Here is a 15,816-nt window from a genome sequence, read left to right as displayed (position 1 = left end):
TGTGTGTGTGGCTATTTGAGGTCTGGTTCCATATGAATTTTAGATTTTTTTTCTATTTCTTTGAAGAATGTTATTGGTATTTTGACAGGGATTACAGTGAATCTGGAGATTGCTTTGGGTAATATGGTCATTTTAATGATATTAATTCTTCTCATCCATGAACATGGGATGTCTTTCCATTTGTGTTTTCTTCTATTTCTTTCATCAGTGTCTTGTAGTTTTTGTTGTAAAGGTCTTTCACCTCCTTGATTAAAAGTATTCATAGATATTTTATTATTATTATTATCTTGTAACTATTATAAATGGGATTGCTTTCTTGATTCCTTTTTCAGCGAGTCTATTATTGGTGTATAGAAACACTGCTGATTTTGTATGTTTATTTTGTATCCTGCAACATTACTGAATTTGTTTATCAGTTCTAAGAGTTTTTTGGTGGAGTCTTTAGGTTTCTATATATTTAAGATCATGTCGTCTGTAAAGAGGGACAGTTTGACTTTCTGATTTCCATCTGGATGCCTTTTATTTCTTTCTCTTGCTTGATGGCTCTGGCTAAATCTTTCAGTATATGTTGAATAACAGTAGCAAAAGTGGGCATCTTTGTTCCAGTTCTTAGAGGATTCAGTATGATGTTAGCTGTGGGCTTGTCATACATGGGCTTTATTACATTGATATATGTTCCTTTTATCCCTAATTTGTTGAGAGTTTCTATCATGAAGGGTGTTGAATTTTGTCAAATGAGTCTTCTGCATCTGTTGAAATGATCATATGGCTTTTGTCTTTCAGTCTGTTGATGCAATGTGTCACGTTTATTGACTGGCATATGTTGAATCATCCTTGCATCCCTGGGATAAATCCCACTTGATAAATCCCACGTGATATTTGATATGTTGGATTCCATTTGCTAGTATTTTGTTGAGATTTTAAAATTATTTTTATCTTTTTTAGAGACAGAGTTTTGATCTGTTGCCCAAGCTGGAGTGCAGTGGCATGATCATAGCTCACTACAGCCTTGAACTCCTAAGCTGAGGTAATTCTCCTGCCTCAGCCTCCCTAAGTGCTGGGATTACAGGCATGTGCCACCACTCTTAGCCTTGTTGAGGATTTTTGTGTCTTGTTCATCAGCGATATTGGCATTGGCCTGTAGTTTTCTTTTTTTGCTTTGTCCTTGTTTCTATTTTTACTCCTTTCTCATATTAATGAGTGAAGAGATAGGTTGTTCATCTTTTTCTTATTAACTTATTAGAGTTCTTTGGATATGAAGGATATTAAACCCAAGTCACCTATGTGACAGTGTTTTCTTTTTGTCATTTTCATTTTGACTGATTATTGTATTTTTTTCCCAGACAAATGTTTAAGATTTTTATGTAGTCAGATTTATCAATCTTTTTTTTTCATGGCTTCTGAACTTTTTGGCATGCTGTTTTAAAACTTTAGCATAGTTTCTGTTAGTGGTAGTAGAGGTGTGTATATACATATATATCTTTTAAAATATATGTGTGTTATATATATAATATTGCCTTTAAATCTCTTCATCTATAATTTATTTTTATATAAGCTATAAGACTGAGTGCGATGGCTCATACCTGTAATCTCGGCACTTTGGGAGGCTGAGGTGGGTAGATTGCTTGAGTTCAGGAGTTCGAGATCAGTCTGGTCATCATGGCAAAACCCCATCTTTATGAAAAATATAAAAATTAGCTTTGCATGATGGCACATGCCTACAGTCCCAGCTATTAAGGAGGCTGAGGCACGAGAATTGCTTGAGCCTGGGAGGCAGATGTTGCAGTGAGCCAAGATCGTACCTCTGCACTCCAGCCTGGGCAACAGAACAAGCCTCTGTCTCAAAAAAAAAAGATATAAAATAGGGATCTATTTTTTTTTCCAGTTGGCTAGCTCAGTTTCCCAACACTATTAACTGGACAATCATTCTTTTCCCATTGATTTGCAGTGTTTCCTATATCATGCATTAATCTCCCATACAGAGCTCAGTTTGTGGTCTCCTTGTAATTTCATTGATCTGCACCAGTACCAAACATGTTTAACTTTTGTAGTTTTATATATTTTCATATCTATTAAAAAGGCTAATTCTCTTTTATTCTTCCTTTAACATTTTTTTCTAAACAGTTTCTGGATTTTAATTTTTTCAGTCAACTTGCGTATCATTCTGTCAAGTTAAAATTGATTTTATTCTTCACTGGTCTTTCCTACATAATTTCCAGCAACCGCTGGAGGCAGGAAGAGCGTACACCCTTTGGGTGAAGTCTGGGCAGTATTGGGGTCTCCATTTAAGGTTCTCTTCTTCCCCCTGAAGCCATCTCATTGATTCTTTCATTCAGCAAATAGTTTTGAGCTCCTATGAAGCTTTGTGCTAGGAACTCTGAGGACCACAAAACTGGTAAGACATGACTCCTGCCTGAAATGAAGTGTAGATGCTTTACTGTGGTTTCCATTGTGTCTTCAGCCACCTCTGGGGGATCTCCTTCTGTTTTTGATGGCATACCTGGATTCAGTTAGCCATGCATGCACATTCCCTTAATGAGAAACTTTAGCCAGTTTTTTTAAAAAATCATTCCAAAGAGTTATTTAAAGATATTTTTTCATCACACAGTTCCTGGGACTACAGAAATGACATGGGCGAGGCTCAAGTCTTTTCCCTGCTTTCTTCCTGTCTTCTAAACCAAGCTATATTATTCTTTTTTATGTGACAGAAGGAAGTCTTTTCTTTTTTTTTTTTAAGACACAAGTGATTGCCTGAAGCTACTTTTAGGGGAAACATATATCCTGTTGTCGTATCTCTCTCTCAAGAATCTGACTCTCAAGAAAACAGACCACAGTGTAAAAGTAGCGTTGGGTGTGCTGCTTTGTAAACCACTCTGGGGGCCATGTGAGAAGAAAGCGTCTCTCAGTCAATCACTTTTCCAGAAAAGTCACAGAAGTCCGTGTTTTCAGGCAACGATCAGCGCCTCATCAGTATGCAGCACTGCTTCTACCAGCAGCATATTCAGGATTTCCTGAACAAATACTGTGATTTCCTTTTAATATCTCTGCTGAAACTAGATTAGTGCAGCTTGAGCAGCCACCCTGGAATGAAGACCTTGTGCCGGGTCTAATGCTGCCAAGTGCAACTGCCGGGATCAGCCAGCGGGAGCCACCCTGTCACACACCTGTCATGTAGGTTGATCAGAAGCTCTCATGAAGTTTTGACTAGGCAGGGTGGGTTTCTAGATCAGCTGCTCAGTGTCCCATGTTGTTATTCTGTGACCTGTATATAGTAAAGCTTGGTTGCTGGAGGCCACCTTCTCCCAGTAGTTGATCACTTTTGCTTTCCCAGAAGGAAAGTGAGCTCCACAATCTCACTGTCCCTACTGTTACAATAAAGTTCTTGTTGGATGCAAAAATGATCATGGGTGTTTTCAACTTCTGTTACTCCTTAGTCTCACAGAAGGTTTTTGATTTATTGCTAATTGTGCTTATTGATATAGCACTTCTTACATACATGTAAAATATTATGTGCTGATTATCACAGCAGTTTTTGCCCAAAAGCATCCATATCAAGTAATCTTTGTTTTTTGTTCTTTCCCAATGTATATGTTGAACCACGTGAAATTACAATTACAATGTTTGCAATTTCATGATTCAACCTAACATAAAAGGAATCTACCCTCTTGCTACCATCATTACCACTGGTTTAACTTGCAAATCTGCTTGTAGCTCACATCTCAGTTTCTCCTTTCTCAGAAGTGGCTAAATGGCCATGGCTGGTACAGATTTCCTTTCCATCTCTATCTGGGCCTTTTTGTCACCTCTCTCCTTGTACTTGTGGGGTCAATTAAAATTCTTCTGCTGTTATCTCCATTCATGGGTCTCCTCAGACTAGCAATTAAAAGAAACCTGTCTGAAATCAGGGCAATTATAGCAAAAACTAGCCAGTACAACAGGAAGGGTGAGATTGGCCAACTTTTATAAATTAATATTACTTCCTGTTAAATCAATTATGTAAAATAGTTGTAATAGAACCCATTAATTTGTATTCCATTTGTGAGATTATTCAGACAAAGCCTGTGCTTTAGTTTGAACTATACTGTATATTTATATATAGTTATAATTTAATTACAAGAAATAATCTGTAAATAAGTGGTGTGAACATAATCGGAGGCATTATCATTTTAGAGAAAAAGAAAACTCTCAGTGGTACCTTAGAATCACCTACCAAGAACTAAAATGCTGAAGAAAAATTTTGTGATTAGAGCAGAAACTCAAAGAAATTCACAAACCAAAACCTTGGTAGCCTACAGATACCATGTGAATGCAGAAATAGTGAACATGTCTTTTGAAAAGCAGTCTGCCATTCACTTCCCATGATCTCAGACTGGCATTTTAAAAAATACGTCTATCATTGTAAATTAGTGAGATTCTGGTATTTGATTAACATTAACAAAATACTGAGGAATGTTATTTTGTTTTACTGAAGGCAGCTAAAATGTTTGATGTTTTAATGTAAGTTTTTGCACCAGATTTTATAGGGGAAATTTTAAAAAATGAATCTACCACACCCTTGCTCCCCATGTAGTAACCTATGAGAGTGTGTGGAATGGTGTGTGAGGATGTTCTTGTTGCCTGTCTGAGCCTCAGAGGCCTCATCCGTACAGGGTGGATAATCATAACTTACTTCTTAGGGTTGATGTGTTAATAATATCTATAAGTTAGTAAGGGATGAGCAAACATTCATTCTCTTCCGCTTCCCTTTAACAGCCTCTTATGAACATGCCCCTTTGCTACCCTTGACGACTCTTTGAAACCTAAAAAGGAGCTTTAGTCAGATTAACAGCTGGGGCTGAATTTTAGGTCTTCCATCCAATAAGAGTGAGCTGCTGTGAGTGTAAGCAGAACTTGTCTTATTTTTTCAACCAACATTTTTGAAAACCTATTTGTGAGAATCCATGCAAGATACCTTAGAGAAAAGTTATCTCGGCGATGTAATTTCAAGAGTTCCTCACTCCACCAACGTGCTGGGAATGTATACTTATCAAGCGCTCTGGATTAAGGCATTGAAGACTGTAATTAAAAAAAGAACAAAACAAAACAAAACAAAAAAACTCATGAGGGTGAGGTTGCTAACAATTAGCATCACACCAAGTAAACACAACAACCTTGGTCAATTAACCACCCGAGAAGAACTTAAAATCGTGGAACAAAGAAGAGAGAGATTCTGATGGGAGTGACTGTGTCTTTCTTTGAACAAACTCAAGGTCCTGCCATGCCAGGCACTGTAGGGCCTATGTACTTGGAGACGCAGCCTGGACCCTGCTAGGCTAGGTGCCCTAGCAAAGAGTTCTGGGCATGTTTAATAAAGGGGGTGAAGGAAAAGGAAGCACATTTGCAAGAAAGGGAGGGGCCAGCCTGTCAAGATAAAGATAGCCTAATGGCAACCTTGTGAGTGAGTTATATTCACTCATCTACCCAGGGAAATCTGGGAAAGTCACCAAGAATGGGCTGTGTTCCTTCTGCAATGTGGAAAAATGCATTGTCAAGTCATTACAAACAAGAGAGAAAAATGGGCACAAACCCACTGGGAGTGATATATTTCTCTGAATATTCCATGATCGCTTAGTCCACTTAATGCAACTTTTTTTTTTTTTTTTTGAGACAGAGTCTCACTCTGTTGCCCAGGCTGGAGTGCAGTGGCACAATCTCGGCTCACTGCAACCTCCTTCTCCTGGGTTCAAACAATTCTCCTGTCTCAGCCTCCCAAGTAGCTGAGATTACAGGCATCTGCCACCACACCTGGCTGATTTTTGTATTTTTGTAGAGACGGTTTCACCACGTTGGCCAGGCTGGTCTTGAACTCCTGACCTCAGGTGATCTGTCTGCCTTGGCCTCCCAAAATGCTGGGATTACAGGCATGAGCCACCACACCTGGCCCAATGCAACTCTTAAAATGCCAAATTTACACCAAGATTAGCGTTCGTTTATCTAATCCAGAAGGGAAACTGACATTTTGAATGTCTACTACCGCACAGCCCAATATGGTAGCCACTAGCTACAGGTAGAATTTAAATTTAAAATAATTAAAAGACAGTAACACTTTAAAATTCTAAAAATTAAATTAAAAATTCAGCATAGTAGTCTCTCTAGTCACATTTCAAGTGCTCAATAACCACATGTGGCTTGTGGCTGCCATATTAGACAGCGTCCATGTCCATCATTACAGTAAAAGTTCCATTGGACAGCACTGGTTTAGTAGTGTCAGCATTATTCTTGTACACTATGTTGTACATGTGTTATCTTATTGATTCCCAAATCTATCCCAAAGAAGGACTTCATTCTCATTTTGCAGATGAGGCAAGAATCCCCAGAAAAATAAGCAGTTCTCTTTCATGTAGTGGCCACTCCAGTATCTGACTGATGCTCAGCGTTCTGTGAATGGACAGCTAAGCTAGGTTGTGAGAGACTGGGGTTGTTGGACTAGGAAGCCCAGCACTTCCAACAGTGGCAAGATTCTGTTCCAGTATGATCACATTTTATTTTATTTATTTATTTTTTTGAGACAGGGTCTTGTTCTGTGTTTCAGGCAGAGTGCCGTGGCATCATCATGGCTCACTGGAGCCTCGACCTCCCGGGCTCAAGCAATCCTCCCACCTCAGCCTCCCAAGTAGTGGGGCTATAAGTACACACTATCATGCCTAATTTTTTTTTTTAATTTATTTTTTGTAGATATGGGGCCTTACTATGTGACCTAGGCTGGTCTCAAACTCCTGGGCTCAAGCAATTCTCCTGCCTCAGCCTCCGAAAGTGCTGGGATTTCAGGCATGAGCTACCATGCCCAGCCTGGTTGCATTTTAAAATCAAACCTTTGTAGACCCTTGCTTCTCCTTGCTGTAATTTAACGATTTGCCTAAATACTAAAATTACTTATACAATGAGAAAGTCTATTTCAGTTTTAAAAGGACAAGGTAAGTAAGTAGATGCCTAGTCCTGAGCTGGGAACGGAGAATGGCTGCAAATAGACACAAGGTTTCTTTTGAGGTATTGGAAATGTTCTATTAGATTGTGGTATAAATTGTGTTCTGTAAATTTATTAAAAATCACTGAATTGTCACTTAAAATGTGTGAATTTTACATATGTAAGTTATACCTCAATAAAGCCATTTTTTAAAAAAAAAGAACGATATATAAATCCTAAAACTCTAGGGCAGCCAAAAATTTAATGTGAAAAAGCTGCCAAACCTTTAATTAGTGGGTCAAAGTTTAATTGCTGGTATTTTCCGAATTTCCCCCATGATGTTGAAAAAGAAATGATGTTTCATCTGGAGCCAAGCACCAGGAAACTCTACAAGGTATACATTATTATCTACATTTTCTAACGGAGGAAATTAGGACGCAGAAGGTTAAATAACTTGCTTAAGATTCACAGCCAACTAGAACTGGTGACAGTGTCAAACCTAATACTGTCTGGATCCAACAGCCACGGCTGCTGTCGTGTTGATATTATGCACCCTCTCTGTGTGAATGAGAAGAAGCCCTTACATTGTTTCACTTGAGATCACCTTCCTTCTCTCAGAAGACAGCAGCTAGCTGATTTTCCAGTGTTACTATCTGCATTTTGCATTTTGTACTCGAGAAGATTCCCTAAAGGGAAAAAAGAGTCTAGACCAAAATACCTTTCTTTTTTTTTTTTTTTTTTTTTTTTTTTTTTTTTTTTTTTTGAGACAGGGTCTGGCTCTGTCACCCAGGCTGGAGTGCTGTGGTGTGACCTTGGCTTACTGCAATATGACTTTATCACTATATGGTATGACTTGCAGAGGTGTCTGCATAAGAGCTTTTGAGGGACTAGTCACTGTCATGTTTCTTACACATGGGTTAACAGCTCAGTTTTAGATCATTTGATAAATTGGGTAGCTCGCTCCTACCTGTTTTATGAAATAGAATGCTAGAAAATTATAAGCTGATGGGGCTTCCATCAGGTCTTTTCAGCTTTGGCCAGGCCTAGTAACCTTTACGTCTTCAGTTATGTTCTCTTAGCATCTAACATTCTTTCCTTCTTGCCATCTCTCTCTCTTTTTGATCATTAACTATTTAGCCAGATATCTGGGTGACGCCTCTCCAACCTGTCCTGGTCTTACTAAGCCTCGCATGGCCACTTGCCCTTCCTGGATACTTCCAGTGGTCAGGCCCAGGGAGTTTCCTTCTGGCCTCTCTAGCTCACTTGCTCTTCCCTCTGTGCCTTTGTAAATAACACAGATCATTTCCTTTATCTTTTCCTTCCTTTTTTTCTGGGATATGTTCATACTCCCTTTCAACTAGTTGAAACAAAATAAACCAAACCAAACCAAAAATAAATAAAAACAAGAAACCAAGCCAGTACCAAGCCAGCAGAACATGTCTATGGGCCACATGTGGGCTCTCGAATGTTGGACTTCTGCTTTTTCATATACAAAGCAATGTAGATGACATTAAAAAAAAACAACAACAAAGTAAATGTTGTAATGATATAAACTAATTATGAAAATGGGTATCACAGTGCTTTATTTTTCCCTCTACCAATATCCTTAGAAACAGGGAGTAAACAGGAACTTCTGCTTCTACATATTTGGCCAGAGTAGAGTTTTTTAGATTTGAGATTCTTACAATGTCATTCACATTTCAACATAAAGTTCATTTGTAGGAGTCCCTGAGTCACTTCTTGTGTACTCAGAGATAATTGAATCCCAGGATTTGAAAAGTCGTTAAGATACTTTCAGGAAATCAGCTGTCTTCTAGTGGCAGTAGTGGAGTGTGTATTCAGCTGCTTGACTCACTACCTCAGCAGGCAGCTTGCTTTTTTTGTGAACTGTAGGCACTAACCATCCCCAGGACATGTTTTCAAAACCAGGCAAGTGCCTTCTTCCTGACTTACGTACCATAGTCTCACTTGGGGTCCTGATGTCTTCACAGCAGCCAGTTCAGCTCCCTTAGAATGGTCCATCACACATCACATTTACAGCAAAGCATTGCCTAGGACTAACTCCAAACTGTTTTTGTAGATATTTTAGAAACACTGGGTCAGGCACAGCGGTTCACACCTGTAATCCCAGCACTTTGGGAGGCCGAGGCAGGAAGATCACCTGAGCCTAGGAGTTTGAGACCAGCCTGGGCAACATGACAAGGCCCTCTCTCTACAAAAAAAAGAAAAAATGAATAAAAATGGAAACATTGTGTTTTTTTTCTCTTACTCTGGATTTTATGCAGCTATACCTAAACTCAGACAAAAGATGTATTCTGAGAGAACTCTCTGCTTTAAAGGACTTCAAGATAGCTCTCTTTTTAGGCAATGAATACGTCTATGAAAGTCACCCTGCACTTACTCGTTTTGTAGGTCCAAAGTTTTTCCCTAGTAGATTTGCACAGAAGAATTTGATTATAATTCGGTTAACAAATACATTTCCTCTATAAAGGGCACTTTCAGAAGCACTATATAAAGTTCATGGATTTGGACACATTGCGGTTATCAGGTTTATAGTACATCTTCTATGCAGTAAATACAGTAAGAAAAATGGCTACATTTCAAGATGGGTTATTGTGCATATATAATCATTGAGAAATTAATGCTTTTTGTTTTTATCAATGTGAAAATGTCAGCACTAGGAAATGAGGATGAAAAGTTGATTTATTGTGTGCCTATTATGTGCCAGGTCCTGGAGTAGGTATTTTAATGTCAAATGCAGCTCAGTGTGGGATGTGAATCTGCTGGCTCTAAGGCTGAACTACCTGAGTTTGAATCTCAGCCTTCCCACTGCTGCAAGGATTCAGTGAGATAAAGTGTCCAAAACATCTAGCCCATGCTGGTGTGATAGCAAGAACTCAGTAAATATTACTGCTCATTATATCTTGTTCCATTTAGTCCTGTGAAGTAGGCACTGTCCCTCTTTAATAGACAAGAAGACTGTCTCAGAGTGGTCCAGTAACTTCTATAAAGTTTTCTGCAGTATGTTGCAGAGGCAAAATTTAGAACCAGGACTTGACTGGGCACTCTGATAAAACCGCTAACCAGGAGTTCTTGTTCTAGGCTGCCAGGAAAATCTATGCTACCCTTGCTAGAATGATGGCCTCTACTGAGAGACAAAGTTGCCCTTAAAGGCAACAAATTCACAAGTCAACATTTCTACATGTAGAAAAACTTTCAAAGGACCAGATTCAGCAGTCAACTATTTCTTAAAGCTTTTTCCCCCCTCAGTGGACAGCAGATTCTCAGCTATATGGATAGGTCTATGTTTTTCAAAACCTGTGCATGATTTATGAAACATAATCAAATACACCAGTCCTCCCAATACCTCTGCTGTGTAAATGTTACCATCTATGCAAATATCAACTTTTAATGCCAGCTTAAGGAAACTGTAAGGGTGATGTTCCTGTAGCAGCCATAAGACAAACCTCCAGGGTTTTTTGCGGCGGGGGAGGCAAGGAAGGGGTTGACTTTTTAACTTCGCCACATCAGTCAGACTGGATTTCAGAACTTTTTTTTTTTTTTTTTTTTTGAGACGGAGTCTCGCTCTGTCGCCCAGGCTGGAGTGCAGTGGTGCAATCTCAGCTCACTGCAAGCTCCGCCTCCCGGGTTCACGCCATTCTCCTGCCTCAGCCTCCTGAGTAGGTGGGGACTACAGGTGCACGCCACCACGCCTGGCTAATTTTTTTTTTTTTTTTTGTATTTTTAGTAGAGACGGGGTTTCACCATGTTAGCCAGGCTGGTGTCGAACTCCTGACCTCGTGATCCTCCCACCTCGGCCTCCCAAAGTGCTGAGATTACAGGCGTGAGCCACTGCGCCTGGCCTTTTTTTTTTTTTTTTTTTTGAGATGGAGTCTTGCTGTGTCATCCAGGCTGGAGTGCAATGGTGCCATCTCGGCTCACTGCAACCTCTGCCTCCCAGGTTCAAACGATTCTCCTGCCTCAGCCTCCCGAGTAGCTGGGATTACAGGCGCCCCCCACCATGCCCAGCTAATTTTTGTATTTTTAGTAGAGATGGGGTTTCACCATGTTAGCCAGGCTGGTCTCAAACTCCTGACCTGGTGATCCACCCACCTTGGCCTCCCAAAGTGCTGGGATTACAGGCGTGAGCCACCGTGCCCAGCCTTCAGTGCTGTTTAAATAGCTCTTCTAGTGTGGGCTTCAACTGAGAACATCCCTGTTTTCATCCTCAAGGTTGTTTTTCTGCTCAGTGTTCTTGTTGACCACGTCTGGGCTGCTGCAGGACAATGATTGAAGTTTTAGTAGTGAAAGAGTTCAATAGTGTTGACATTGAAACTGGAAAATCATTTTACTAATGTAAGATGATGCTTTACTATATTGAAATCTTAGACAAATAGATGACCCATAGCCCAAATACAGGTAGGATTTATCTTTTGTAATAAGCCGAGTCTCTTTTTCCTTTAGATGTATATGCAAAAGAGAAGATGGATGAAAACTAACGTTTCGCAAGTGATATGGGCTTAATATAGCACAAAACAAGAAGAATTGGTGCTGAGTATCACATAATTTTCATTGCAGTTTACTTCCTAGCACTTAATCTAGTCAAAATATTTTTCTTCACAACATTGCTACTTTCCGAATAACTCAGATGCTTAACTATATTCTGCCATCTAAATTTATATCTGCAATAAGGCATGGAGTGTGTGCATCAAATTTTAGGCAAATGAAAAAGAACTCGCCCCAGGATACTCTTATGGATGTGACAATTTAAGAAGCTACACATCATCTGAAACTATTCTGTTTTCTTTGCCAGGGTTCAGCGGATTCCTACACAAGCAGGCCGTCTGACTCCGATGTCTCTTTGGAAGAGGACCGGGAAGCAATTCGACAGGAGAGAGAACAGCAAGCAGCTATCCAGCTTGAGAGAGCAAAGGTGAGTCTCTTTCCTTCTCTTTGGCTCAAAAGTGGGTCGTTGCTCAGTGGCTACCAGCTGCTCTTCCCTTACCTCACATTTCTGGAATAATCATTTTGTGATTATTCTAACAAGGCTCCAGATTGGGAAGCTCTCTGATCCTTTCACCTCTAAGTGAGGTTAGTAACATCTCCAAAGAGGCATTTCCTCAGAACCTTCACCTTTTTGTATTTGGTTTGGTGGTGAATTATTGGTCGTCTTCCAACTTAGCAATATCAAGCCTCCCATGCCCAGTGTTGGCAGACAGCCCCCCAGGTACCAGCTGGCCCTGCCTATTCCTGGCCCCTCCTCATCCATTACTTCAGCCTTTATTACAGGCCACACGTGTGCTGTTGTTCTGTGGATCGCCCTGTTTGTTTCTCTACTCTTCTCTCTCGCTTTCAGTATCCCACCTCAAGTTCAGTGTGAAGTTCAGGACTTTGAACAACTCTGAGAAGTGTAGCAAAGATGAGCAATAAAGGCCATTGCCAAAATAGACCTTCAGATATTCCACAAGAAGAGGCCTCCATAGAAATCGCTGCATCCACAGGAAGCAGCAAGGAACCAACTGCATGGTTGAAAGTTAGAACCAGAAGAGTCACTAGGGATCTCCCATTCCATGTGCTTCCAACTTTGTTTTGTTTGTTTGTTTGCTTTTTGATTTTTTGAAGCACGACCCTTTTTGTCCAATGAAATTTTATGCACAATAGCAAAATACAAGACAAGGTCATGGCCGGTCTGTCCTCTTTCCCCTACGTGACAGACTCCTAAAGTATATTGGTTCAGTCTTCTGATTTTTAGAAGAAGAAAAAACAGAAGCCCAAATAAAGTGAATTCCTTCCCTTTTCTATTTTTATTGTAAAATATTTAGAGGTGCGAGGCTGTGCATGGTGGCTCACATCTGTAATTCCAGCTACTTGGGAAGCTAAGGTTGGAGGATCACCTAGGCCCAGGAAATAAAGGCTGCAGTGAACTGAGATCACACCAGTGCACTCCAGCTTGGGCAACAGAGCAAAACCCTACCAAAAAAAAAAAGAGGGGCCGGTGCAGTGGCTTACGCCTGTAATCCCAGCACTTTGGGAGGCCGAGGTGGGCAGATCATGAGGTCAGGAGTTAGAGACCAGCCTGGCCAACATGGTGAAACCCCACCTCTACTAAATATACAAAAAATAGCTGGGCGTGGTGGTGTGCACCTGTAATCCCAGCTACTCGGGAGGCTGAGGCAAGAGAATCACTTGAACCCAGGAGGCAGAGGTTGCAGTCAGCTGAGATCACACCATTGCATTCCAGCCTGGGCAACAGGGTGAGACTCCGTCTCAAAAAAAAAAAAAAAAAGATGGGAGGAGAATGATGCAGTCAAATTAGGTGTCTTCATTTGCCTCAACACCTATGATGTCTGTACTCTGTTGGTGGAAGGGGCTTTTCTTGCAGTACATGTGAAGGGACATCAGTGAGGTTTCAGCCTTAACTGCTGTTCCCCAGTCAGATTCCCAGCACAAATACATAAGCTGGTAACAAAGCAGCTCGGAATATCAGGAATCTTGTGTCTCACTGTGGCTAATTTTTGTTATAAAATTTTCTTTCAGAATCTGTTTTGTGACCAGTGTGGTCACCCGAATTTGGGTGGCAGCACCGTTTGCTTAGGCTGGTGGTTTACGTGTCCCCACAGGGCTGTGCCAGCCTGAGAGCACTTTGCTGAGAGGCATTTGTGTAAAAAGAGTTTCAAAACCAGCTTCGTTAGCTAGAGAGAAGATGATCTGTGAAGAGCCCTGCCCATCAGCTTTGACGCTGACTAACCCTTCTTTTCCCCGGCAGGACCAGATATTCTGTTGTATAGAATCCCACACGTTTTCAGATCTGGACTATTTAAAAAATACTATTTTATCCTCTTCCCACCTTTTTTTTTTTCTTTTTAAAAAGACCTTGCACACATTTCCTGTATTCCAAGGAAAGAAGCTATTGGTTATCATTTAAAATAAACACAGATTTTAAGATTAGAGAAGAGACTGTCCTCCCCTGCCTTTGTCTATCCCTCTTAATACTTTAGAGCACATTTTAAATTTTGGAGTATTGGAAAGTATTGCAGGAGAGGAAAAATGGTTGGGCTGATAGGACCAAATCATTTTCAGAGTCATCTCTGCAGGTTTCTTGATATTGCCTGAGAATGTAAAACTCATTTGAGATCCCTCTTTGGAAAGTTATTTCTCACTACCTGGTACTATCAGAGTTTCAATATGAAAAATGCTCCTCTCTCCTCCCTTCCTCATTCCTTATTCCATGGTTCTGTCCCTAGTCCAAACCTGTAGCATTTGCCGTGAAGACAAATGTGAGCTACTGCGGCGCCCTGGATGAGGATGTGCCTGTTCCAAGCACAGCTATCTCCTTTGATGCTAAAGACTTTCTACATATTAAAGAGGTAAATGTAGAACATACTGCATCCCTTCACCTGCCAAAAAGCTGAAGCCAGGAATCAGCTCTGAGCCAAACTAGCCAGAGAGGAGACCCAAGGAGCTGCCAGTGCAGTACCTCATTTAATTTGCTGAGCCTTCCAAATCTAGTCATTCTCATTAAGATTGAGAAGTCTGAGATCATTGCTTGCATTATCACACACTGACAACATTAAATCACAGTCAACCTTAAAATTATAGCATAGATTTCTGACAGACCTCTGTGGTCCTCTGGGCACCTTTAAATCCCCTTCTGTGACTGCAGAGCCATAAATATATGGATCCAGCTTTGGAAAATGTAAGTTTGGTGGCACGGCACCTACCCAGAAGGGACTGTTTACAGGGGATGTTGTAATTATAGACATGTAGACTATAGTGCTGTGCACCTTGACCATGGAACCAACACTAGAGTGTATAATCATTCAAAGAAAGATTTACAGCTAAGAAAAGGGCAGAGGACTCTGGGAAACAGAAAGGCAAAAGGGTAAAGTGTTTGAGTAGGCAAGAAGGGTGGGATCCAAGACCCCTAGTGGAGGGACAGACCTTTGATAGAAAGAAGAATGCTAATTCATTGTGACATGCAGGGAAAAGATGAGTGCAGGCACAGACACTTCAGGGCCTTGGGAATAGGAAACTGAGGACCCATCAACTTCAACCGTGGCCTCTACTTTCTTGATGGTATATGAGGTGAGGATGTCTACATTTGTCTAGAAGACAAGAACTCTTGACCTGAAACATGTGCCCTGGCATCTGAATGGTTAAGTTGATTATGTCTCACCATTTCCATCAAAAATGCCCAAGCCATATTCATTAGTTGCTAATACCCACTGTGTCCAAGGAGAAGCACCACTTGAAAAGGTAAGAGATGTTCTTACATGTGACATGCACACTCACTCACACCAACATTCCAACCTTGTATTTGATTGCTTTCCTGCATTGTATCAAGGTCTCAATTTGTCCTGGCTGCTGTTTGAGCTATGTGCTTGTTGATCAGTGATTTTCTCTTCAGTCTGGCAGTTTGATGTGACATTGAGCTGGTAATCTTACGTGGACCAGAGCCGCTTGTTTTCATGTCTTGAAATTATCAGATAAGAAAACATCTTTGAAATAGAAAGTGCTAATCATTTTAGGGAAATCCAAATAGAGAAGGGTTGGAACAACACCGAGGTGACCTCTGTAGAGAGCTGGCACAAGCTCCCAGAACATCAACACAAATGAACACATTTCTATAATCAAGTTATAGCCTTTCCTCTCATCCATCACTTAGAAGGCCATCTATTATGCACCATGTTAAGTACTTTCTCAGTAATAAAAAAAAAAAGCTTAAATGCAGAGAAAAGCTACAACTATGCTTGTCACATAAGCCAAATGATGATCAAATTAAGCTCTTGATTTTACATAGTGACTTTCTCCCAAGTAACTCAAAAAACTCATTCCCTCTGAGTCAGATTCTCACTGTGCTTTCGCTGTTTCCT

General features: G+C 40.5%; 1 protein-coding gene across 10 annotated transcripts in view; it reads left to right on the top strand.

Annotated features, from left to right (window-relative positions):
• Positions 1–15,816, top strand: part of CACNB4 (calcium voltage-gated channel auxiliary subunit beta 4) — a 263,187-nt gene that overhangs the window by 204,101 nt on the left and 43,270 nt on the right. For 9 of the 10 annotated variants that reach the window (XM_003309288.7, XM_024354849.3, XM_515833.7 and 6 more), the window contains 2 exons: positions 11,757–11,876; positions 14,188–14,310. In XM_003309288.7, coding sequence (XP_003309336.1) covers positions 11,757–11,876; positions 14,188–14,310 — 243 coding nt within the window. The remainder of the gene's footprint in view (positions 1–11,756; positions 11,877–14,187; positions 14,311–15,816) is intronic. The other variant, XM_009443491.5, reaches the window with a different exon arrangement.

Source organism: Pan troglodytes, chromosome 13 (genome assembly GCF_028858775.2).
Source record: "Pan troglodytes isolate AG18354 chromosome 13, NHGRI_mPanTro3-v2.0_pri, whole genome shotgun sequence".
In the NCBI taxonomy this organism is placed as follows: Eukaryota; Metazoa; Chordata; class Mammalia; order Primates; family Hominidae; genus Pan; species Pan troglodytes.
The sequence above is the reverse complement of the archived record's forward strand: the minus strand, read 5'-3'. Positions and strand labels throughout refer to the sequence as shown.